The following is a 24,720-nucleotide window of genomic DNA, read 5'->3' on the forward strand; positions in this document are numbered from 1 at the left end:
AATTTGAACGAGCAATAGTATAGTAAAGATGGAAGCGCCAATAAGGAAAACGGGAAAAGACGGTAGTTGAAGTAAAATATGCGCGCGCGTATTGGATTATGGGTAATATGGTGGGCTGGTGAACTAACTACGACGAAGGAACGTAATGGCGACGGTAGGGGAAGGCGAACGAACGAGTGAGTTCACAAAATGGCGTCCGAGCTTAAGCCCGCGACCATATAGTACGTGAGAATTCGATATTTTTTGTACGATGTTGCAAGTTGATAGACGTTAAAATATTATATATTGTGAGTGTTACAAGTGTCCAATTAATTTATTTATCATTGACTTTAGTTAAATAATAATATTTTTGGGATATTAGAGTAGGGGGATGATATTGAAGCCTCGGTAAGACGCGTAGAGAGACGGGATGATGCAGGTGAGTGGCTCGTGCGAGAATCGTTAGCTTACTTAACTATTTCTTTACTTGACAATAATCGATTGTTGTTATAATAATTTATATATTTATTATCACAACAATCTGACAAATATTATTATTTAAATAAATAAATTTAAATAATGCGAAAAAATATAACTTTGTTGTTTGGAATAAGCGAATATTCACGTTGCCGTATGTGTTTTATCTACATTATTACCTTTAAAGATTTATTTATATTAATTATAATTATAAATAAATATCTTTATAATTATTTTATTAAGTTGCGGGCGGGGTCGCTGGTTCGTCGACAAAACTTACCACGTTGTGATTTAATATTTTAAATCACATGTTTTAAGTTTTATATTATAAATTTATACTGCTTGTAATAACCTATCAGTTTGTTTACATCAGTATATTATTATATTTTTTTCAATTAAATAATTATTGTTCCACTAATAACTTTACATGATAATATTCTTTGGTTTATTACCAATCTTACCCGTTTGTGATATTTTAATTTTATGATGGACCCATTTTTGCAATTTAAGCTCAAACTTTATCATCCAGTTCATTTTATAACGACAACTGCTGTTTAACTCAAATTATAATGCATTTACTGTGGATTTTATCACGTTAATTATTATTTTTATTTATTTAAATTCACTCACGATTGTGCTAAATAATTATATTCAAATATAACCTTTTAAATTGAGGATTTATTCATTTTTTTATTGACAAATATCCTTAGAAAAAGTGAAAAATATATCGATTATTAATATTCCGTTAGGTTATTAATTATTTGTTGCTTGTAAAATAATTAGATTTGTTTATTTAATTAATTTTACAAACGTAAATTTATTATTTCGTAAAAAACGTGGTCAGATTCGCGTCAAAACGGTTTTTAAATTTTATTTTTTTCAAGGATTTCCTAAAAATACAGACCAATTTTTTAAAATATATTGAGTTTAAATTTTTAATTATTTTATTTGTCAATAAGACAATTATTGGAGTGATAAATAAATGAAAATAATAATAATTATTATTGTAATATTGAAATAGTGTTGGATGAATAAAGTATGTTGTTTATTTTAAACTGCAATAACAGAGATTATAAATAAATATGTCACCCTTGAGTGCTTTGTCGAATTTTATTTAAATAAATAAATGTATGTACAATTATTAGCTAGGGTTTATATATTAATAATTTGATAATAATATATTTTAATTGAAACAATTTAATTATTTTGGAAAATATATATATGTATATATATAAATATTATATTTACGTTTCTTTGAATTATTATTTAAATAAATAATAAGTTTTATTGATTTTTGTTGAATTAACTTACAAGTCTTACGTGTAAATTCATACAATTGCGATATATATAAATATATATACATATATATATTGGACAAAATAAAAAACAAGTTTGAATAATTGTTTTAAAATAAATAATATTAATATTGTAATAATAATTTAAGATATTTTATTACTGCTGTAATAAAAATATGTTTAAGTTGTAAATATATTTTAGGTGTTTTAAATAAAAATAAATAAATAAAATATATATGATAATTTTAATTTTATTCATATATTTAATTCTTTAAACATAAGTATTTATTATTCCTTTATAAAATTAAACGTATTTAATTTTTAAGAAAAATATCAAGGCTGCTCTTGCTGATTTAGGTTTTTATTTTATTCCAAACAACATCGTTACGTGGATATTTAATTTATATAAGCATATATATTAGAATTTTTCGTTTAAATTATATATTTATGATTATTAATACAGAAAACGCAGATAGAATCTGAGTCTGGCAAAGAGTCAGCATCTGATTCGGATAATGAGAGTAAAAGTGACCAAAGTAGCAGTTCCTCTGGTAGTAATTCCGGATCTGAGAGTGATAGGTAAGTGTAAAAAAAAAAAAAAAGTCATTAATTTGATTCTATAATTAAAATAATATATGAAATCACGTTAATAAATTTCTGCAACGAACACAATCAACTTTCATTTAAATATTAAATTATAAAAAACACTTAATTTTAACGTAAATTTAATTTATGTACACACACACACACACACACACATGTGTTTATTGTTCAATCTCACATGTGTACTGAGTAGTGTATAAATATTAAATATAAATATATTGAAGAAGTTGAGTGGAGAATAAAAAATTTATTGAATCCTCGGTTGGGATAAAAAGTGACTCTAGCTCATCAAGCAGTGGCGGTTCAAATTCCTCAGCGGGTTCAGCAGGATCTGATTACTCGGCTAAATCGGTAAAATCCGATGCACCTGCACAAAATGATAGTTTTCAGAGCAACAAATGCTCGTCGGGTAACAGCACATCAGCTAAAATCAAAAGTCGTCGCGAGTCGAGTCGTGAGTGGGACGACAATCCCGATATTTATGGAATCAGGAGATCGGGAAGATCTCGGAAGGGACCGGAGAGACTTGACACCACAAATACATCACGTGATAGTGATAATGATAACCGTAAAAAACTTAAAAAAAAGAGGTAGGTAACAATTAATAACATCTTATTTTCTTTTCTTTTTTTTTTGCTTTTATTAACCAGGTTCCAGAATTCAGTATTAATAATATTTAAATAATTAATGTAAACACGTAATGCACGCATGCAAAATAAGCTTTTACATTTATCGATCAACAAAGCAACATGATTGTTCTTATCAATTAAATACTTTGTAAGAATACATGGTATTTTTTATTAATTTGCATATTTATTAATAATAATAATTCCCATTTAATTAAATATTAAATTATTTCAATGCATCTTAGCGGCGGGAGTGAAAGAGGGTCGCATAAATCATAACAAAACAATTAAATTTTTTTAAAATTTTTGTTGTACAGTAGTCAAAACTCGTGGAATTCCGAGTCATCAGGAGACTCTGATTCCGAGGACTTTGAAAACCGACGATTGCCTCCTCCGACAAGTAAATCGATAAATCGACGAGCTGCTCAAAAAGCTAAAGATAATGTACGTCCGAAAAAAAAACAACGTCGTCTTATGTCAGCTTCTTCTGATAACTCATCATTCGATAGTGATGACAACCGGAGGTTTGTTAATTTTTTTTTTTTTTTTTTTTAATTAATTGGTGATCATGAGGACTTATTTCTTTGTTTTTTTATAGACATGTTGCATCGAGAAGAGCAGGAACAGCAGCAGTCAGTTACAAAGAACAGAGCGACGAAGGTACAGCTAGCGAAGATTTAGTTGATGTTGATGAAGCAGCTCAGCAACAATCACATCAATTAGATCCAGCTGATAATGCTGAAACTATTGAAAGAATTTTAGCTGAAAGAATAGGGAAGAAAGGAGGTATGTATTTTTTTTTTAATTAATGATCAATAGTTTAATTGTAGTGGTTTAATAATTGAGATGATTAATTATTAATTATTTAAAGTGACTGGTAACGTAACAACTGTATATGCGGTTGAAGAAAATGGAGATCCAAATTTACCAAAACACGACAATGAATCAAATAAAGAAGAAAGTCAAGTACAGTACCTGATTAAATGGAAAGGTTGGTCTCACATACACAACACATGGGAGTCTGAGGAATCATTGAAAGCACAAAAAGTAAAAGGCTTAAAAAAATTAGACAATTTTATAAAACGTGACAGTGAAATAAAACAATGGCGTGCTTATGCTTGTCCTGAAGATATTGATTACTTTGAATGTCAATTGGAGTTACAGCAAGAGCTCCTAAAAAGTTATAATAATGTCGAGAGGATAATTGCTGAATATAAAAAACCTGACTCTGAGTACCCGGACTATTATTGTAAATGGGAAAGCTTGCCTTATGCTGAAGCTACGTGGGAAGATGGTGCGCTTATTGTTAAAAAGTGGCCGGACAAAATAAAAGAATTTCGCGATCGTGAGGATTCTAAAAGAACACCAAGTAGACATAATAAAGTACCCGGAAGACGACCAAAGTTTCATCAAGTCAAAGAGCAGCCCAAGTATTTAGGCGGTGGTAGAAAAGATTTAGTACTTCGTGACTATCAAATGGATGGTCTCAACTGGATGATTCATTCATGGTGTAAAGATAATAGGTACCATTATCATTATTATTATTACTGATAATTTATTTTATTTTTTCGGTTACTTGACATTAAATTTTTTTTTTCAGTGTTATTTTAGCGGACGAAATGGGATTGGGTAAAACAATCCAAACAATATGCTTCCTTTATTATTTATTTCACACTCATCAAATTCACGGGCCATTTTTGTTGGTCGTACCCTTGTCGACAATGACTTGTTGGCAACGTGAGATGACTTTATGGGCACCTGATATGAATTTTGTTACTTATTTAGGTGACGTTACTTCCCGTAATATCGTAAGTATATTTATTTATTTACCGTTCCTTAATATTTTATTTTTTTTTTGCTGACCAACAGCAACTTGGGAAATTTAAACTCGTCCATTATTTGGTATTATTATTTATTTATTTTTGATCACTAATATAATGTCAGTATTGTTTGCAATTACTATCAGATACAAAAATATTTATTTGAATACTTTTTTAAAATCTCAGCTGAATTAATTTCCCGTGTCCGTGAGTTATTTGATTGATTTATTTACGATTATTTCTGATACTTTTAGTGATATTATTGATATAAAAAATTATAAGTATATGTAAAAATAAATGTAGTTATTCCTATTTAATTTTTTCTATAAATAGTCAAATAATTACGGGAATTTACAAGTAATTTTATCTGAGTAATTTTTAATAATAAATTAAAAAAAAAATGATAAGAGTTAAAATTTCCAAAGTTAATTTGGTATGAAATCTTTGTTATTTTTTTTTATTTATTGTTAATAATAATAATAAATTTATTTGTCCACCAGATTCGCGAGTACGAGTGGTGTTACTACGGTACCAAAAGATTAAAATTTAACGCAATACTTACGACATATGAAATTGTATTGAAAGATAAATTATTTTTGGGTCAACTCGATTGGTCGGTACTTCTAGTCGACGAGGCGCACAGACTAAAAAATGACGATTCACTTTTGTACAAAGCTTTAACTGAATTTCGTACCGATCATCGGCTTTTAATAACCGGTACCCCATTACAAAATAGTTTGAAAGAATTATGGGCACTACTACATTTTATTATGCCGAATAAATTTTCCGACTGGGAAGAATTTGAAAAAGAACATGACAATGCTGCACAAAAGGGATATTCAAAGTTGCACAAACAGTTGGAACCATTTATATTACGTCGTGTAAAAAAAGATGTTGAAAAATCATTGCCAGCAAAAGTTGAACAGATTCTTCGGGTTGAAATGACATCACTGCAAAAGCAATACTACAAATGGATATTAACTAAAAATTACAATGCATTACGTAAAGGCGTCAAGGGATCGACAATGACATTTATAAATATTGTAATTGAATTGAAAAAATGTTGCAATCATGCATTTTTAACGAAACCAATGGACTATGATCGAGATAAAAAGGAAGTAAATGAAGATTATTTACAGCAGATAATTCGAGGTTCGGGTAAACTGGTTTTACTCGATAAACTATTGGTACGTTTACGTGAAACAGGTCATAGAGTATTAATATTCAGTCAAATGGTTAGAATGTTAGACATCTTGGGTGAATATTTGCAAAAACGTCATTTCCCATTTCAACGTTTAGACGGAAGTATAAAAGGCGAATTACGTAAGCAAGCTCTTGATCACTTCAATGCTGAAGGTTCTACTGATTTTTGCTTCCTATTATCAACACGTGCTGGTGGTCTTGGTATTAATTTAGCGACTGCTGATACTGTGATAATATTTGACTCTGATTGGAATCCACAAAATGACTTACAGGCACAAGCACGTGCTCATCGTATTGGACAAAAAAATCAGGTAAATATTTATCGTTTAGTTACGAAAAATTCTGTTGAAGAAGAAATTGTTGAACGGGCGAAACAAAAAATGGTACTTGACCATTTAGTTATACAGAGAATGGACACAACTGGACGGACTGTATTAGATAAAAAAGCTTCCGGTAATACTCCTAATAATAATCCATTTAATAAAGAAGATTTGAATGCAATATTGAAGTTCGGAGCGGAGGAATTATTTAAAGACGAAGAGGATGGCGATGAAGAGCCGACGTGTGATATCGATGAAATTTTACGTCGTGCTGAAACTAGAGATGACAGCAGTGCACCAGCAACTGTTGGGGATGAGTTGTTATCAGCTTTCAAAGTTGCCAGTTTTGCGGCATTTGAAGAAGAATCAACAGAACCAGTCACGGAAGCTGACGCTAATGATAATGGCGAGGAAAGTAAAGATTGGGCAGAAATAATACCGGAAAACTTTCGTAAGAAAATCGAACAAGATGAGAAATGTAAAGAAATGGAAGATTTATATTTACCACCGCGTAGTCGTAAAACATTGCAGCAGATTAATAGTCGAGGTGGTGGAAAAGATGATAGAGGAAACAGAAAACGACGTAAAGCACAAACTGATGAGGAGAGTGATGATGGTGACGACAGTGGTGGCAGTGATGCTGATGGTACTGATGATGAACGACCGAAAAAACGTGGCAGACCTCGCATGCAACCGCGTGAATCAATTAAAAGTTTCACTGACGTTGAAATACGCAGATTTATAAAGAGTTACAAAAAATTTCCGGCTCCATTGAAGCGGCTTGATGACATCGCTGTTGATAGTGAGTTGCAGGAGAAACCAATGGCTGAATTACGTTATCTCGGTGAGCTAATGAAGTCAAGGTGCGATGCTTGCATTGCCGAGTTTGAAACAGCGTCAAAAGAAACGCATTCGCGTGATAAAGGAGAGGAAAAAGTTAAGAAAGAGGGGAAAGGACGTAAACGCGGGCGGGGCCCAACGTTTAAGTTGTCTGGTGTTATGGTAAATGCTAAATCATTGTCTGCAGCTGAGAAGGAATTAGAGCCACTGGATCAGGCATTACCGAAAGATGAGGAGCAGCGCGCGGCCTGGCACTTGGATGTCAAATTAAAGCCAGCGAACTTCGATTGCGAGTGGAATTCTGATGACGATTCACGTTTATTGCGCGGTATTTATACTCATGGTATGGGTTCATGGGAGGCTATAAAAATGGATTCGAGTCTTAAACTTGGTGATAAAATACTTCCCAATGATAACAAACCACAGGTAAAACAATTGAACGCACGTGCTGAATATTTATTGAAAATATTGAAGAGGCAGATGGATATGAAGCATGGGTTGACGCGTAAAATGCGAAAACCACGTAAGCCGAAAGAAATAAAATCAGCTATTACTAAGGAATTGGTTGATGATAATGACAGCGCTGGTGGTGGCAGTGCTGCCGGTGGATCAGGTGACGAAAATAAAAAACCTAAATTTAAAGGTGATAAGCAGCAGCATGTTAATGTTAGTAAAAAAGATGAGGCAGATACTATTGTTAAAAAAGAAATTAAGGACGAAGTTAGTGATGGCGGTGGCGGTGGTGCTGCTGCTGCTGCTACTGGTGGTGGAGGTACTGATTCGGCTGTCGTCGCTGAGGATAAGAGGAAAGAGAAGAAAGTGAAAAAAGATAAAAAAGATGGTAAGAAAAATAAAAGGAGCAAACAAGGAGGATCTGCTTTGGCTACTGGACCAATGCATTTTACGGCAAATAATGAACCCCGTGCACTCGATGTTCTAGGTGATTTAGATCCTTCTGTATTTAATGAGTGTAAAGAAAAAATGCGACCTGTTAAAAAAGCACTCAAAGCATTGGACCAACCAGATCAATCGCTCAGTCAAACTGAACAAATTGCACACACACGTCAGTATCTAGTACAAATAGGTAATCAAATAAATACATGTCTTTCCGAATACAAAGATCCTGAACAAATAAAAGAATGGCGTACTAATTTATGGAAATTTGTATCTAAATTTACTGAATTTGAATCGAAAAAATTATATAAATTGTACAAACATGCAACGCGCTCCAAAGGTGAAGATGATAATTCAAATATGTTTTCAAGCCCTGAAAAAAAAGATGAGTCAAGTTCACAGCAGCAGAAACACACACAAGACAAATCACATCACTCGCAACAATCAATGGAAACAACACCAGCGAGCGTACCGGCAACCAACACTGGCAAGGATTCGCGGTCATCTAAACGACGCTTTGCTGACGAGAGTGAAGAAAATTCAAACAGCAGCCTACCCAACAAAAAACATTTGACAGGAAATCATCATCACCATCATCATCACACCAGCAATACTTCAAATAATAGCAGCAGACATTCGTCGACCACCCCTGGACCGAACACACTGATCACGGCGACAACAACAACGGCCACTTCGTCGACCTCAACAACAACCGGTGCTATGAACTCCACTACGGTACCACTTGGATCGAATAGTAACTCAAACAGCGGTAATAGTGTCAGTGGTAGTGATACTATGAGACAAAAAGAATTGAAGGAGTCTTCGAAGCACGGTAAAGACATTAAACGTGACAGGGATCGGGACAGAGATAGAGACAGAGATAGAGATAGAATGCACGACCGAGGAATGGATAGATTAGTTGGTAGTACAAAGGATGAGAGAATTAGACGCGACAGTGGAGGATACGCTGCTGGTGGAGGACATTACAGTGGCGCTCGTGATGACGACCATTGGGTGAACCGGGAGTCCAGGGATCCTAGAGATAACAGGTAAATTAATCATATTTATTTTTTTATTTAAATTATTTAATAATCAATTCTTTTTTTTTCTAAAGATTCAATGATCACAAGCGCGATAGATTTGATTACGGGAGCAGAATGCCTGCAGGTGGATATCATCGTGATCGCGACAGAGATCGTGATCGCGGAATGCACATTAATGACAAAAGAAGGTATTTATTATGAAATGAATTAATATAATTTATCATTTAATTGATTGATTGATTGATTGACTTTTTTTTTTAGTGATTACTATAGATACTCATCAGGTCCGCCACCTCAAAATAATTACGGCTATGGGGGACCGGTAGTGGCTGGTAGCTACAACAGTGGAGGAGGAATAGGAAATTATCCACCGGGAGATATGCCATCAGGACATTACAGAAATCGAGGATACCTCGGAGAAAGTGGGGGTGGCGGTGGCGGTGGTGGCGGTTATTCAAATGATTGGAGACCGAATAAAGATTACAGACGCGATTACGATCGAAGGCCTCCACCGTCATCGAATACCAATACGTAGTGATTTTTTTCTTACAACTACCGTCCTCAAGTATATATGTGTATAATTGTATTGGGTGCACGATGTATGCGTATATCTATTCATATATGTATATATATGCATGCATATATGTATGTCTGTACAAATGAATATATTCATGAGTGCAAGTGTGAGTGCATTAACTCCAATTTATTATGTACCATCTCATTTGATAATGTCTCCCTCACCACCGCTACACATTTCTTCCTTCGTCAGTTATGCATTATGTAATTATCTATTACGTAAAGCGACAAACGATATTCTAGAGAAAAAAAAAAACAAATTTTTTTATGCCTCATATACAGCAATTAATTAGGATTCGGTGTTTTTTTTTGCGTACAAAAAACACCAACAGAAAAACACCTTAAGTAGAATTTTTATTGTTATGGTATTTAATTATTATTATTATAATTAATGAATTAATGAATTAATTGATTATTAATATAATTGTGAATGAAATGCGCGCGCGCGTTTAAAAAAAATTAATCGCCTTTAATGACGCTACGATATATAAAATATATTTTTTATTAATTACTTTTTTTTCTGCGTAAAAAAAATTGAAATTTTTATTGTCAAATTAACCGAGTGCATACACACACATACACGACATTCAATTATCTTTTATAAACACGTATATATATATATATATATATATATATAAGTAATTGATAATACATGATATTGGAAATTGAAATTTTTATTTTTAATGTGCCAATTTATGAATTTAATTTTTATTTATAATGAAGTAAAAAAAATATACACATTTTATCACATATTAATAATTGTTTGTATACATATATTTTTGTTCAGTTTTATTGCGTTACAATTTCCCTACAATAGTCCTTATGTTTATTTATTGTATTTAGCATTTCGATGTTTATTTTTTCTCTGCGTGCGCGCGTGTCGCCGATTACGATAATTATAATTATAATTATTATTATTATAATAACTATAAAAAAATTATGTAATTAAAATTTTTACGCGCTGTCTAACAATTGTACAGCTTATATTACTATGTACATACTCTTGATTGCATAAAAACAAAAACAATGATAATAAATAATTTAAAATAAAAAATATAAAGAGGACAGATATATTTCATTGTCAATTATTTTTTTTTTCTTTACTAATCAACAATTAATTTTTTTTTTAAATCTTATAAACGATACGTGATTACAAAGGCGTTGATACAAAGGGATAATAGTAATTAAAAAAAAATGAACGATATTTATTTTATTTTTAAATTTATAAATAATTACGAATGTATAATTAATTTTTTTGTGTATGTGTGTGCGAATAATTATTTTTATTTTTAAAAAATATTAAAACGTGCACGTGTATGTTTTAAATAAATAAATTAAATTAATTTAAATACGCGCGCACATGTAAATTTTTAAATCCAAATGTTTAATTTTTTTATTTCAATTAATTGGAAGCGCGTATTATTTTGACATCTATGTAATTTATAAAGATAATTTTAAATTGTACACATATATTATGTAATATTATAATTAATTGCCAGTACTATATTAAAATTTAATGTAATATTTTTTTTTTATTATTATTATAGTAATAATTATCATTGACGTGTAAATATTTACAGGATCTGAGTGGAAGAATAAAAATATAATTTACATAATTTTTTCATCACTTGATTTTTAACAAAAATATATAACTGGTAATATAAATAAACATCACGTCTTTGTTATTCACAAAAAAGGGTTTATAAGAAATGGTAAATTTTAACGGTATTTAAATTAAAGTTTGGGTCACTAAATATAAATCAAAGTGAAAGAGTAATTGTTTATAATTTACTACTAGCCAGCGTATACTAAAAATAATAAAATAAATGCGGATTTAAAAAATGTGTAAATAGATGAAAAACATTTAAAATAACAAACTAATGTTATAATTAAGTAATTAATTACTAAGTAATACTTATTTAGTTTAAATTGTGTAATAAAAAAAATATAATTTCCATCATATGAATTTATTACTTTTTTGTCTTCATTTTTTGTTTTATTTAAATACCATTACTTGAAATAAATATAATAAAATTAATTATACTTATAGTTGACATTGACATCTTTTATTATTGATAGATATTCACTTTAAATAATTACTTGTTGATTGTTAATTATTTATGAGTTTGAATGTAGCAGATATTAATAAATTTTAATTTTGAAATTTCGCGCCAAGGCAGCGCTACTGCGCGTCACTGTATTCGACGTTTAAATTTTTGCTAGAGTGGGGGCGGTCGAAGAATCGCAAAATCGATTGGTTTGTATCAACTGGCGATTCGATAGCGGCAGTCAGTATCATTGACAATGGCAGTAGTGGTCCAGATCCTTCTTTACGTTTGAATTGAAACGCCATTGCAGTGTCGTCGTAATTATTCATAAAATTTGTTGCTCATAGTTATTATTTAATTAAAATGTGCAGTGTTTGTAAAATTTGAATTGTGCAAAGTGTCTGTGGTGTTGTGAAGTGTTGAGTGTCCAGTGCTAGTGTAAAGTGTTGCTGATGGCTGATGCTGATAACTTCCTAGTTTCTGAGCAAAATCATCTGGCATCGTCTGGTAGGGAAATAGCAGTTAAGTGACGTTTTTTAGCTGCGATACACTTGGAGCAATTTAATTTAAATCTCCAAGTGTATTTGGACACCCTTCTGCACATTATTTTCCCGCCAAGGTTTGTTTAAACACTTGCGTGTTTTTTTTTAAATATTTTTCTCTTATATTCTGCCTCCATTTTATTTTGACGTACGATTTTTAATTTTTCTCCCATTTCCAATAATTTATTTTTCAAATATTTAAATTTACTGCGCAAGTAATAATAATTAATAAGGGTGCATTCCGAAATGCACTACGCTACAGTTGCTCGCAGCGCATTTCAAAAGCACCCATAATTTAAAAAAAAGGCGCGCGAATATTTAAAAAAATTACTTTGTCTCAATTTTTTTAAATTGTTCTTTTTATTTACAAATAAAAATTAATTTTTAGCTGTCGGCTGATACGTCAATGACACCAAATTATGAAAATCCATAAAATAACATTTATTTAAATAATCAAGATCACAAATACATATTGAGACCGTTAATTAATGATCAAGTCCATAGTATATAAAAAATATATATATGTTATAAGATTGATATACATTACGATTGATAACTAAAAAAAATATTAACAATCAAAAATTATAATATTATTGTACGTTAGATTTTAATGATGTTATTAAATAAATATAAATACAGATTTTTAATTTTAGTTCACATTAAAGGCTGGCACACAGAAAAATAATTTCTTGGCGCAAAAAATTTAGTTATTTAAAATTTATAATTTGTCTCATGTCATTAATATTCCTAGTATATTTACATATTAATAATATCCAGATATACCAGCAATAGTAATTTAAACCCGGTTTGAAAAACTAGTCCTAAATATTTTAAAAATTAGTTCGCGCGTTTTTTTAATTTTCATTAATTAAAATTTATAAATTTTCTCATGTCATTAATACTACTAGTATATTTACATATTAATAATATATAGTTATACTAGCAATAATAATTCAAATCCGCATTAAAAATAAACCCGGTTTTAAAAACTGGCCCTAAATATTTTAAAAATCAGTTGGCGTATTTTTTTAAATTTCTTTATTTAAAATCTATAAGTTTTCTCATGTCATTAATACTACTAGTATATTTACATATTAATAATATATAGATATACTAGCAATAATAATTCAAATCCGCATTAAAAATAAACCCGGTTTTAAAAACTGGCTCTAAATATTTTAAAAATCAGTTCGCGCGTTTTTTTAAATTTATAAATTTTCTCATGTCATTAATACTACTAGTATATTTATATATTAATAATATATGAATATACCAGCAATAATAATTTAAATCCGCATTAAAAATAACCCGGTTTGAAAAACTGGCCCTAAAAATTTGAAAACTCAATTCGCGCGTCTTTTTAATTTTATAAATTATGTCGGCTTGCACGCAAGGCGCCCAATTAAATTTGCCCAAAATGACTTATAGCTAAAATGGCTATAAGCAATAGTAACAACTAGCCAAAATTTCAAATAGCTAACCAACGCAAAATGCGCATGCGCGAAAATTTTAAACCACAAAGCAGGTGTTGGATTAAAAGTTTTTTGCATATATTTATATTTATAATAAAATTTTGTTTCATTCACTTCCAGGAATAATTTTTTTGTTACTTACCTGTATTTTTGTGAGTAATTTTTTCTTCATAAATAAATTTATTTTTGGTTTTTAAAATTCACTTAGTTTTATTTGTAAAATTAAATATTTAATTAGAGAGAAAGAAAAAGTTAAAAAAAAAAAAGAATAATTCTCAACAATTGAAATAAAAATTTATTATTAAAAACAAAGGTGACTGAGGACAGACTTTTTACATACATACACTTGTCAATAAGTGGGAATGTATAGGTTTATCAATGCGCATGCGCGAACATTTAAAAATTTACAGTTAGTCACCCAGAAAAAATTTTTTAATGATATTTTGTTCTCATTTTATACTTTCTTTGATATTTATTACGATTAAATGAATATAAGTATGTATATTTTATTTATTTATGATTAATTACATACATACATTAATGGATAGAATATTAAATTTAAAATAAAAGAGAGGTATTTTCTTATTTAAATCAGAATTGCTCACTATAGGAAAATTAGAATTAATTAAAAAAAAGCCACTAAGAACTAATGTTCTAGCGCGCATGCGCAAACATTAAAAAAAATAAAAAATCTTCCAGAAGACATTCTGTGGAGATTTTTTTTTCTTTTTAAAGTACATATAAATTAATGTTTATTTGTTTAATTTCCTTCTTTACAATAATATTTATTTTCATACCCAGAGTCATCCCATACAAATTATATATAAAATCCATACCCAGAGTCATCCCGTACAAATTACATATAAAATCCATACCCAGAGTAATCCCATACAAATTACATATAAAATCCATACCCAGAGTAATCCCATACAAATTACATATAAAATCCATACCCAGAGTCATCCCATACAAATTTTAATAAAAAAAAAAATTATTCATAATATATATATGCATAAATATATATATTTTTTCATAATTCATATTTTTGTTGTTTATTTAACTGCATAAATATTTATTATTTATATTATTTACCTGCATTTATAAGAATTCTTCTGCTTCTTTTGAACTATAGTTATTTCTCATTTTTTTATATATACTTATTTCTACTTATAAACTAAAAGATTTAATTAAAAATAAAGGGAAGGTTTTTTTTTTCATTTATAAATGCTCAATTAAAAATAATAAAAGTAAAAATTTATTATTTAAAAAAAAAAAAAAAAAGCGGCTGAGGACCGACTTCCTATACTGTGCGCATTCACCTACAATTGTATTTATTTAAAAATACAATTGTAGTGGTCTAAGCTATTTTCTTTTGGTAGAAAGAAAATAGCCCGTTTGGGAAACCTCGACACTGATAAAATACTCCAATAAAAATCCGATAGACCCGGAATCTATCGGTTTAAATCAGAGGATTTTATCAGTGATAAAACCCGACCAACACAGTGGTCACTCGATTGGTGACCAAACAAAAGCTAAATGACAATAAATACATGAAGAAATATACATACAAAATTATTATAATTACAATCAAACCTTAATCATAATATTCGGGTTTGATCACACAATACTCAAAATTACACACATTCATCATACGCTTATAATTAACATTCGGGTTTGATCACAAAAATAAAAATAAAAATGTACTTATAATTAAATAAAACAAAGTTCATTCATACTTAAAATTAAGACCTAAAGGGATAAGGAAAGGGAAAAAAAATTAATTAAATACAAACTACCCAAAACCATGCAATAAAAAAAACATCAAACAAAAAAACACCAAACAAAAAAACGCAAGCATCATGCAGAAAATGCAATAAATACATGCATGCCACACGTACTCAATATAAAAACATACCACTCAAAATCATACTTATAAAATACAAATTTAAATTAAATTCTTAAATTATTAATCGCTCGCAGTTCATCCATCACACACACCTTAATAAAATAATTATTTAAAATTAATTACAATTAAGCTTAAATTAAATAATAAATATGATGTCTTCTTCCTGGTTCTGGTCCTCTTCTTGGTCCTTGGCATCCATGGGCATCCTTCAAGTTGGGCATCCTTCTTGTTGACTGGATCTGAAACTAAAATATATAACCCAATAAATTAATTACGGACATGCATATATTTTGATTGGAAAAAAAAAAAACGGAGGATGTAAAATATATACCAGAAAAAAAAAATTAGAGCGGCGGTGTGTCCTTGGATCTGGACCACCTTGTCTTCAATGCTCAGCAGCATCACTGTCCTCAAAATTATTCTGGTCCTCATAGGCCAGTCATGTCAATATAGATTCCAGTGGACTCTAGATTAGACACGTCATAAAAGATCTACCAAAAAGTAAATCCAAACTATGTACCTAAACCTAGAAAAAAAACATTTAAAAAAAAAAAAAAAATTAATTGAAAGCCCGAGTAACTTCAATAGGCCGAGGATTAGGTAAGTCTCCGGAATCTTGAAAAAAATTAGAAAAAGATTATGCGTCAAAACCTAAAAAATAAAAAAAAATCATAAAATAAAAAAAAAAATTCTTGATGAGGTTCCGTAATCTCGAAAAATCTATAAAAAAAAAAAACGAGAAAAAAGAATTATTTCTAAACCTAAAAAAAAAAAGATTATCATCAAACATGTCGGGGTGGTTCTCGTATCTTAGCATAGATTAAAATATGACATTAAAAAAACTATGGGCTAACCTAACCAGTTGCAATAAACTAACTCATTAATTGGAGAAAAAAAACTGACTCTAAAATCAATAACTCTACTTCTGCAAAAATGACTCTAATAAAAGTGACTCTACTTTTGAAAAATAATGACTCTAATAAACGTGACTTTACTTTAAAAAAAAAAAAATGACTCTAATTCTAAAAAAATGACTTTGATTGTATAAAAAATGAATCGAATTAAATGACTCGACTTTTAAAAAAATGATTCTAATTGATGTGACTACTTTTTGAAAACTGAAGCTACTTTTATGAAATTGACGCTAAATTAAATGACTCGACTGTTTCAAAAATGACTCGACTTTGATAACGATAGAAACATTGAGGGTAAATGAGCATTTACAATAAATTCATTAATTGAAATCGAATCCCCTTTCGACAGCACGCAAAAATTACTACAAACTCATATCATTATGATATCATCAATAAAACCATTGCAGTCAAAATTAATATCAATTGTGTAATGTGACCTGCCAGGGCCAATTACACTATCATTATAAAATGATAATGGTATTGATATTAATTATGACAGCAACAATAATAATGATAATACCGATAACAACATGATGATAATAGATATTCTTAGAGTATGCGACAAAAGTGGATCGACATCAATTAAAAATTTAAATTAAAAAACGATAGAGTAACCTGACCTAATGTCAAGTCTCGATTAGTGGGAAAAACAAAACTGACTCTACTTTAATAAAAATTACTCTATACCGATAAAACTGACTCTACTACTATTAAATTGATGCTAAATTAAGTGACTCTACTGTTTAAAAATGACTCGAATTAAATAACGATAAGAAATTAACGATAAATGAGCGTTTGCATTAAATAAATTAATTGTAATAAAAAATTAAAAGTTAAAAAAAAAAATGACTCAAATTCAAGTGACTCTACTTTTTTAAAACTGACTCTACTTTTATTAAATTGACGCTAAATTAAGTGACTCTACTGTTTAAAAAATGACTCTATACCGATAAAACTGACTCTACTACTACTAAATTGATGCTAAATTACGTAAGACTACTATTTAAAAAATGACTCGAATTAAATAACGATAAAAAATTGAGGATAAATGAGCGTTTGCATTAAATTAATTAATTGTAATAAAAAATTAAAAATTAAAAAAAAAAACTGGCTCTAATTTAAGTGACTCTACTTTTTGAAAACTGACTCTACTTTTATCAAGTTGACGCTAAATTAAATGACTCGACTGTTTTAAAAATGACTCGACTTTGATAACGATAAAAAAATTGAGGGTGAATGAGCATTTACAATAAATTCATTAATTGAAATCGAATCCCCTTTCGACAGCACGCAAAAATTACTACAAACTCATATCATTATGATATCATCAATAAAACCATTGCATTCAATATTAATATCAATTGTGTAATTTGACCTGCCAGGGCCAATTACACTATCATTATAAAATGATAATGGTATTGATATTAATTATGACAGCAACAATAATAATGATAATACCGATAACAACATGAGAATAATAGATATTCTTAGAGTATACGACAAAAGTGGATCGATATCAATTAAAAATTGAAATTTAAAAAACGATAGGGTAACCTGACCTAATGCCAAGTCTCGATTAGCGGGGAAAACAAAACTGACTCTACTTTAATAAAAATTACTCTATACCGATAAAACTGACTCTACTACTACTAAATTGATGCTAAATTACGTAACACTACTATTTAAAAAATGACTCGAATTAAATAACGATAAAAAATTGAGGATAAATGAGCGTTTGCATTAAATTAATTAATTGTAATAAAAAATTAAAAATTAAAAAAAAAACTGGCTCTAATTCAAGTGACTCTACTTTTTGAAAACTGACTCTACTTTTATTAAATTGACGCTAAATTAAGTGACTCTACTGTTTAAAAAATGACTCTATACCGATAAAACTGACTCTACTACTATTAAATTGATGCTAAATTAAATAACTCGGCTCAGATAACGATGAAAACATTGAGGGTGAATGAGCATTTACATTAAATACATTAATTGAAATCGAATCCCCTTTCGACAGCACACAAAAATTACTACAAACTCATATCATTATGATATCATCAATAAAACCATTGCATTCAATATTAATATCAATTGTGTAATTTGACCTGCCAGGGCCAATTACACTATCATTATAAAATGATAATGGTATTGATATTAATTATGACAGCAACAATAATAATGATAATACCGATAACAACATGAGAATAATAGATATTCTTAGAGTATACGTCAAAAGTAGATCGACCTCAATTAAAAATTGAAATTTAAAAAACGATAGGGTAACCTGACCTAATGCCAAGTCTCGATTAGCGGGGAAAACAAAACTGACTCTACTTTAATAAAAATTACTCTATACCGATAAAACTGACTCTACTACTACTAAATTGATGCTAAATTACGTAACACTACTATTTAAAAAATGACTCGAATTAAATAACGATAAAAAATTGAGGATAAATGAGCGTTTGCATTAAATTAATTAATTGTAATAAAAAATTAAAAATTAAAAAAAAAAACTGGCTCTAATTCAAGTGACTCTACTTTTTGAAAACTGACTCTACTTTTATTAAATTGACGCTAAATTAAGTGACTCTACTGTTTAAAAAATGACTCTATACCGATAAAACTGACTCTACTACTATTAAATTGATGCTAAATTAAATAACTCGGCTCAGATAACGATAAAAAAAATTAAGGATGAATGAGCATTTACATTAAATACATTAATTGAAATTAAAACCATTGAAAACTTACGGTACTTAAAATGACTCTAATAATGTAAAAATTACTCTAATTTAAATGACTATGCCATAAAAAAGCTGATTTTAATTCAAATCTCTACTTTTATAAAATTGAAATGAAAAAAATTATTGGGGTGCAAATACATGTGTGATAAAAAATTGTGTATGTGTGTGTGTGTGTTTGTTTGATTTTTTAAGCAATAATAAAAACTACGTAATATATTACCATCAAAACCGAACCGTATGTGTAGCATTAGGCCACCAGCCAATCGATAAATCGAATCCCCGTTTTGATCGCACACAAAAGTCACTATAAAATCACATCATTATGATATTATCAATAAAACCATTGCAGTCAATATTAATATCAATTGTGTAATTTGACCTGCCAGGGCCAATTACACCATCACTATTACACTTATAAAGTGATAATGATATTGTTATTAATCATGACAACAACAATAATAATGATAATACCGATAACAACGTGATAATGATAGATTTTCTTAGAGTATACGACCAATGAGGATCGACATCGATCGAACCGGAGGGTTATGCGTACCAGCCCAGAAGATCAGGATATATATTATCAAAAAAACTAACAATGAAATAACGCGACCGCCTGACCTAGTGCCAGGGTTTTCTTTTACGCGGAAATGCCATTCAAATTTAATATATTATTAAAGAAAAAAAAAAAAAAAAAAAAAGATTTTTAATGTGACTCTAATCAAATTAATACTACATACAAGCAATGCTAACGAGTAAACTCAAGACTCTACAGCTATTGACACCTGATCGAGTGCCAGGTGTCTTTTTTAATCTAAATCTACTTTTAATGAATTTAAGGGTAAAAAAATTAGGGGTATAGATTGGTGTGTAAGTTAAAGTCGCCGTAAACGAGGTTGTGAGTAACCTCAACTTACGGCGACGTGTAAGGTAAGACTCGATTTCATTGAAGATGAACAGAGTCTCAGTGGGTGGTGTAAGTGGGGGTGTATGTGAATTTAAGCTAAAAAAAAAACCCTATGCAAAATTGATTCTAATTTCAAAACCCCTGGACCAGTAACTTAAATATCTAATAAAAGCGTGACGCTAATATTTGAATTTAAAAAAAAAAGGGGGGGGGGGGGGGTAAATCACCACTCTTATAAAAAAGGGATAGGGTGACTCTAATTTTAAAAAAACCCAAATTATTTAATTAATCTACTTCCCCGATCAGTCTAGTGACATCAAAACCCCAGTCCTATATTATTCCCCTCCTATAGTAACTAATTTATTAACTAACGCAGCAAAAGTGACTCTAATTATTTAAATAATAATAATAAATGAAAAATACACACCGCTCTACAGACACTTAAACACTTAAAAAAGAAAAGTTATGATCAGAAAAATTTTTTATGGATTGAGACCGGCACCCAAATCGCACCCGGGTACTCAAAGGGTGGGACAGAATAATCCATTAAAAATTAAAACTGATCAGGGAAAATTTCTTTTTTCAGCTTTTTATGCATTAAAAAATGAAAAAAATAAATTTTTTTTAAATTTTAATGTATAAAAAAAATATTTTATATACGCTGTTATGGTTGGCCACCCATAACAGCGTAACAATATTTTTCGCCTTTAAGATCTATAGAGCGATATATATTTTTAGACTCTAATTCGCGTGAATTTAATTTGACCTAAATTATAAGAACCAAGTGTCCTTATAATCCCTTATAATCCCTAATACCCATAAACCCCCAGCTAAATCACTAGACCAATATCCCATTTCGCGGACAAAAACCCAACGCTAATTAATTAAAAAAAAGGGTAAGAGTGGCAATTGTTGGGGAAGGGTTGGTTGACTCTAGAATTTTACGCGTGATTCTACCGAGAGAATACTCTCAACGAAAAACCTATTACTGGTCCACTAATTAATCTAATTACCCCGATTTAAAAATTAAAAATTATGCTAGCAATACAAGGGAGTGAGTTGGGTATACGCAAAGTGCGTATTTATGTGTGTGAGGTGGGTAAAAAATGGTGTGTTTAAATTATCAACAGCAGAAGGCTATTGATAATAAATCAATCTATACCCCGTATAAAATTTAAAAAAAAAATTATAACTCCAGAAGAGAGTTATTTAATTTATAAGAAAAAGAAAAAAAAAGTTTACTCGGTTAGTACTGCTTGTGATTCAAATGACTCTAATTAAAATGAATTTAAAAAAAAAAAAAAAAAAAAAAACCAAGACTACGTATAAAAAACTCAAAAACTCTACTTTTGAAAAATTAACTCAATTTAAATGGCATTTTTTAAAAATGAATGAATTTACATTAATTGAACGCGAATGGTTTTACTGTAATTAAAATGACTCTATTTTTGAAAAACTGACTCTAATTTAAATGACTTGACTTGCAAAAAAAAAACCGGAATTTTAATTTACTTAATACGGAATTTAATTTATTTAAAAAAAAAAAATAAACGGCGTTAAAAAATGTGAAACTCGACTTCTAATTAAATGTGGGTGAATCTAATTTTAAAAAGCTAATGTGTATTTGTGTTTATGAATTCACACCCCAATAATAAATATATTAATTTAATTATTAAATGATGACTCGAATGTTACTGATTCTACTGATTTTAAAATAAATTTAACTGCTCGAATCTAATTCAAAGAAACTAAAAGTAATGCAAACGACTAGACTTTAGTTTAAAAAAAGAAAAAAATAACTGAATCCAATACAAATGCTCAATTTTTATAAAAAAAAAAAATATAGATTGTAATGACTCGACTCTTAATTTAAAAAAAATGAATTCAATTCAAATGACTCGAATTCTAATATAAAAAACCGAATTTATTGAAAATGCTCGACTTTAATTAAAAAAAAAAAAAACTTAATTTGATTTGAATGACTCGACTAGTAAAAATCTGAATTAAATTTATTGCAAATGCTCAATTTTAATTTAAAAAAAAAAATATTGATTGTGATGACTCGACTCTTAATTTTAAAAAAATGAATTTAATTCAAATGACTCGAATTCTAATTTAAAAAACCGAATTTATTGAAAATGCTCAATTTCAATTAAAAAAAAAAAATATTGATTAAAATGACTCGAATTCTAATTTTAAAAAACTGAATGTAATTCAAATGATTCGACAAGAATTTAAAAAAAAAAAAATTTTCATGCAAATGCTCAATTTCAATTTAAAAAAAAGATATTGATTTAAATGACTCGAATTCTACTTTTAAAAAACCGAATGTGATTCAAATGACTCGACAAGAATTTAAATAAAAAAATTATTTCCATGCAAATGCTCAATTTCAATTTAAAACAAAAATATTGATTAAAATGACTCGAATTCTAATTTTAAAAAACTGAATGTGATTCAAATGACTCGACAAGAATTTAAATAAAAAAATTATTTCCATGCAAATGCTCAATTTCAATTTAAAAAAAATATATTGATTAAAATGACTCGAATTCTAATTTTAAAAAACTGAATGTGATTCAAATGACTCGACAAGAATTTAAAAAAAAAAATTATTTCCATGCAAATGCTCAATTTCAATTTAAAACAAAAATATTGATTAAAATGACTCGAATTCTAATTTTAAAAAACTGAATGTGATTCAAATGACTCGACAAGAATTTAAAAAAAAAAAAAATTTTCATGCAAATGTTCAATTTCAATTTAAAAAAAATATATTGATTTAAATGAATCGAATTCTACTTTTAAAAAACTGAATGTGATTCAAATGACTCGACAAGAATTTAAAAAAAAAAAAAATTTTCATGCAAATGCTCAATTTCAATTTAAAAAAAAGATATTGATTTAAATGACTCGAATTCTACTTTTAAAAAACTGAATGTGATTCAAATGACTCGACAAGAATTTAAAAACAAAAAAATTTTCATGCAAATACTCAATTTCAATTAAAAAAAAAAATATTGATTAAAATGACTCGAATTCTAATTTTAAAAAATGAATTGGTTTCAAATGACTCAACGCTAATTTTAAAAAACTCAATTTGATTTGAATGACTCGACTATTAAAAATCTGTATTTAATTTATTGCAAATGACTCGACTTTAATTAAAAAAAACTAAATTGAATTCAAAAGACTCGACTATAAAAAATCTGAATTTAATTTATTGCAAATGACTCGACTTTAATTAAAAAAAACTAAATTGAATTCAAAAGACTCGACTATTAAAAATCTAAATTCAATTTATTGCAAATGACTCGACTTTAATTAAAAAAAACTAAATTGAATTCAAAAGACTCGACTATTTAAAACCGCAATGAATTTAAATTAAAGAAAAAAAAAAAAAAAAGATACGGAACCGTTGATAAATATTAAAAAGTGCAATTAAATATATAGATTATAATGGAAAATAGAAAAGAGAGTGAGAAATCAAAAAACAATAACAAACCTCAACAGAGAAATAACTTTATTTCCCTGCCGAACGATGCCAGTTGATCAGCTGGTAGGATGACAGCTAGCAGTTCATTGAGGCTGGTCAGTGTTCTTTGCTTCCATCCTTCCTTCCCAGTCAAGACATCAGAAAAAAAACTTTTCATCGTTGGAATCCATTGATAATCTATCTAAACAATCAACACTAATTAATATATAAAAATACTGTTGACTTGTATATTTAATTGGGTTGACAAAAAAATTTAAAAAAAAAAATTGATTTTTCCAACTTGCGTAGACGCCGGTTGAAAAAAAAAATTTTGGATAAAAATGACTAATGACGTCATTAAGGGAAAAAAAAAAATTAAAAAAAAAAGTCAACAATATTTTTAAAAATAGTTGAACACTTCGACAACGATGCGTACACATCGAATGTCGGGTGCCAACTAACCCTTTCCACCCTAGCCCTTAGGACGCTCACTTCACCCCCACTTCACCCCCACTTACTAGTCGACCCGCGCAGAAAATAATTTCATTGGTACCCTTCTCTCCCTGCGCATGTAGAGGGGATCTCCGGCCAATCGCGCCCTTATCTCCTGACTACCCTCCCACCCGCTCTCTACCAGCTATGACGCGTTCCTCACTCCCCTCACCCCTAAAATCTGATGCAATCATTTTTTTAATTTAATAATTCCTTAAAATTAATTAAATTTTCACGTTTTTTATGCTAAAATCTATTTAATTTACATTATAAATCTACATAATTTACATATATTAATGCATATGCAACTAATTAACGCAAATTCATATGCAAATGAAACATGCAAACTCGTTTAATTGTCGAGTAAAAAGTCTAGTCGATAAAAAAATGTGCTTTAATAATTAAATTAAATTATTATAGATCTTCTAATGTTTAAATAAGATCTATTTCATTTAATTATTTATATAATTTCGACTCAAGTTATTACGTTTAGATGATAATTAATTAAACGTTAAAGTAATCGACATTTTTAAACTAA

General features: G+C 29.1%; 1 protein-coding gene and 1 long non-coding RNA gene across 4 annotated transcripts; one reads left to right on the forward strand and one right to left on the reverse strand.

The window, feature by feature from the left end:
- Positions 1–276: 276 nt before the first annotated feature.
- On the forward strand, positions 277–10,745 carry LOC130667067 (chromodomain-helicase-DNA-binding protein 1). 3 transcript variants are annotated; one of them, XM_057468462.1, is made up of 10 exons: positions 277–418; positions 2,215–2,330; positions 2,630–2,944; positions 3,298–3,504; positions 3,579–3,766; positions 3,852–4,503; positions 4,581–4,788; positions 5,301–9,106; positions 9,172–9,288; positions 9,362–10,745. In XM_057468462.1, exons 1-10 carry the CDS (start codon positions 410–412, stop codon positions 9,633–9,635), a joined length of 5,892 nt encoding a protein of 1,963 aa, XP_057324445.1. In that variant the 5' UTR covers positions 277–409; the 3' UTR covers positions 9,636–10,745. The 3 variants fall into 3 exon arrangements, with proteins under 3 accessions (XP_057324445.1, XP_057324446.1, XP_057324447.1); XM_057468463.1 differs by having other exon boundaries at positions 3,301–3,504; XM_057468464.1 differs by lacking the exon at positions 2,630–2,944.
- Positions 10,746–15,023: 4,278 nt separating this feature from the next.
- On the reverse strand, positions 15,024–24,125 carry LOC130666521 (uncharacterized). The gene is made up of 3 exons (XR_008989690.1): positions 23,721–24,125; positions 15,976–16,170; positions 15,024–15,889 (listed from the first exon to the last, which is right to left on the reverse strand). It is a non-coding gene; the product is annotated as an uncharacterized LOC130666521 (long non-coding RNA).
- Positions 24,126–24,720: the final 595 nt, after the last annotated feature.

Source organism: Microplitis mediator, chromosome 4 (assembly GCF_029852145.1).
Source record: "Microplitis mediator isolate UGA2020A chromosome 4, iyMicMedi2.1, whole genome shotgun sequence".
Lineage (NCBI taxonomy): Eukaryota > Metazoa > Arthropoda > Insecta > Hymenoptera > Braconidae > Microplitis > Microplitis mediator.

Coding starts and splice junctions, on each gene's coding strand:
- LOC130667067 (XM_057468462.1), top strand. Junction 2,331..2,629: donor TCCGGATCTGAGAGTGATAG/GTAAGTGTAAAA, acceptor TGGGATAAAAAG/TGACTCTAGCTCATCAAGCA. Junction 4,504..4,580: donor TCATGGTGTAAAGATAATAG/GTACCATTATCA, acceptor TTTTTTTTTCAG/TGTTATTTTAGCGGACGAAA.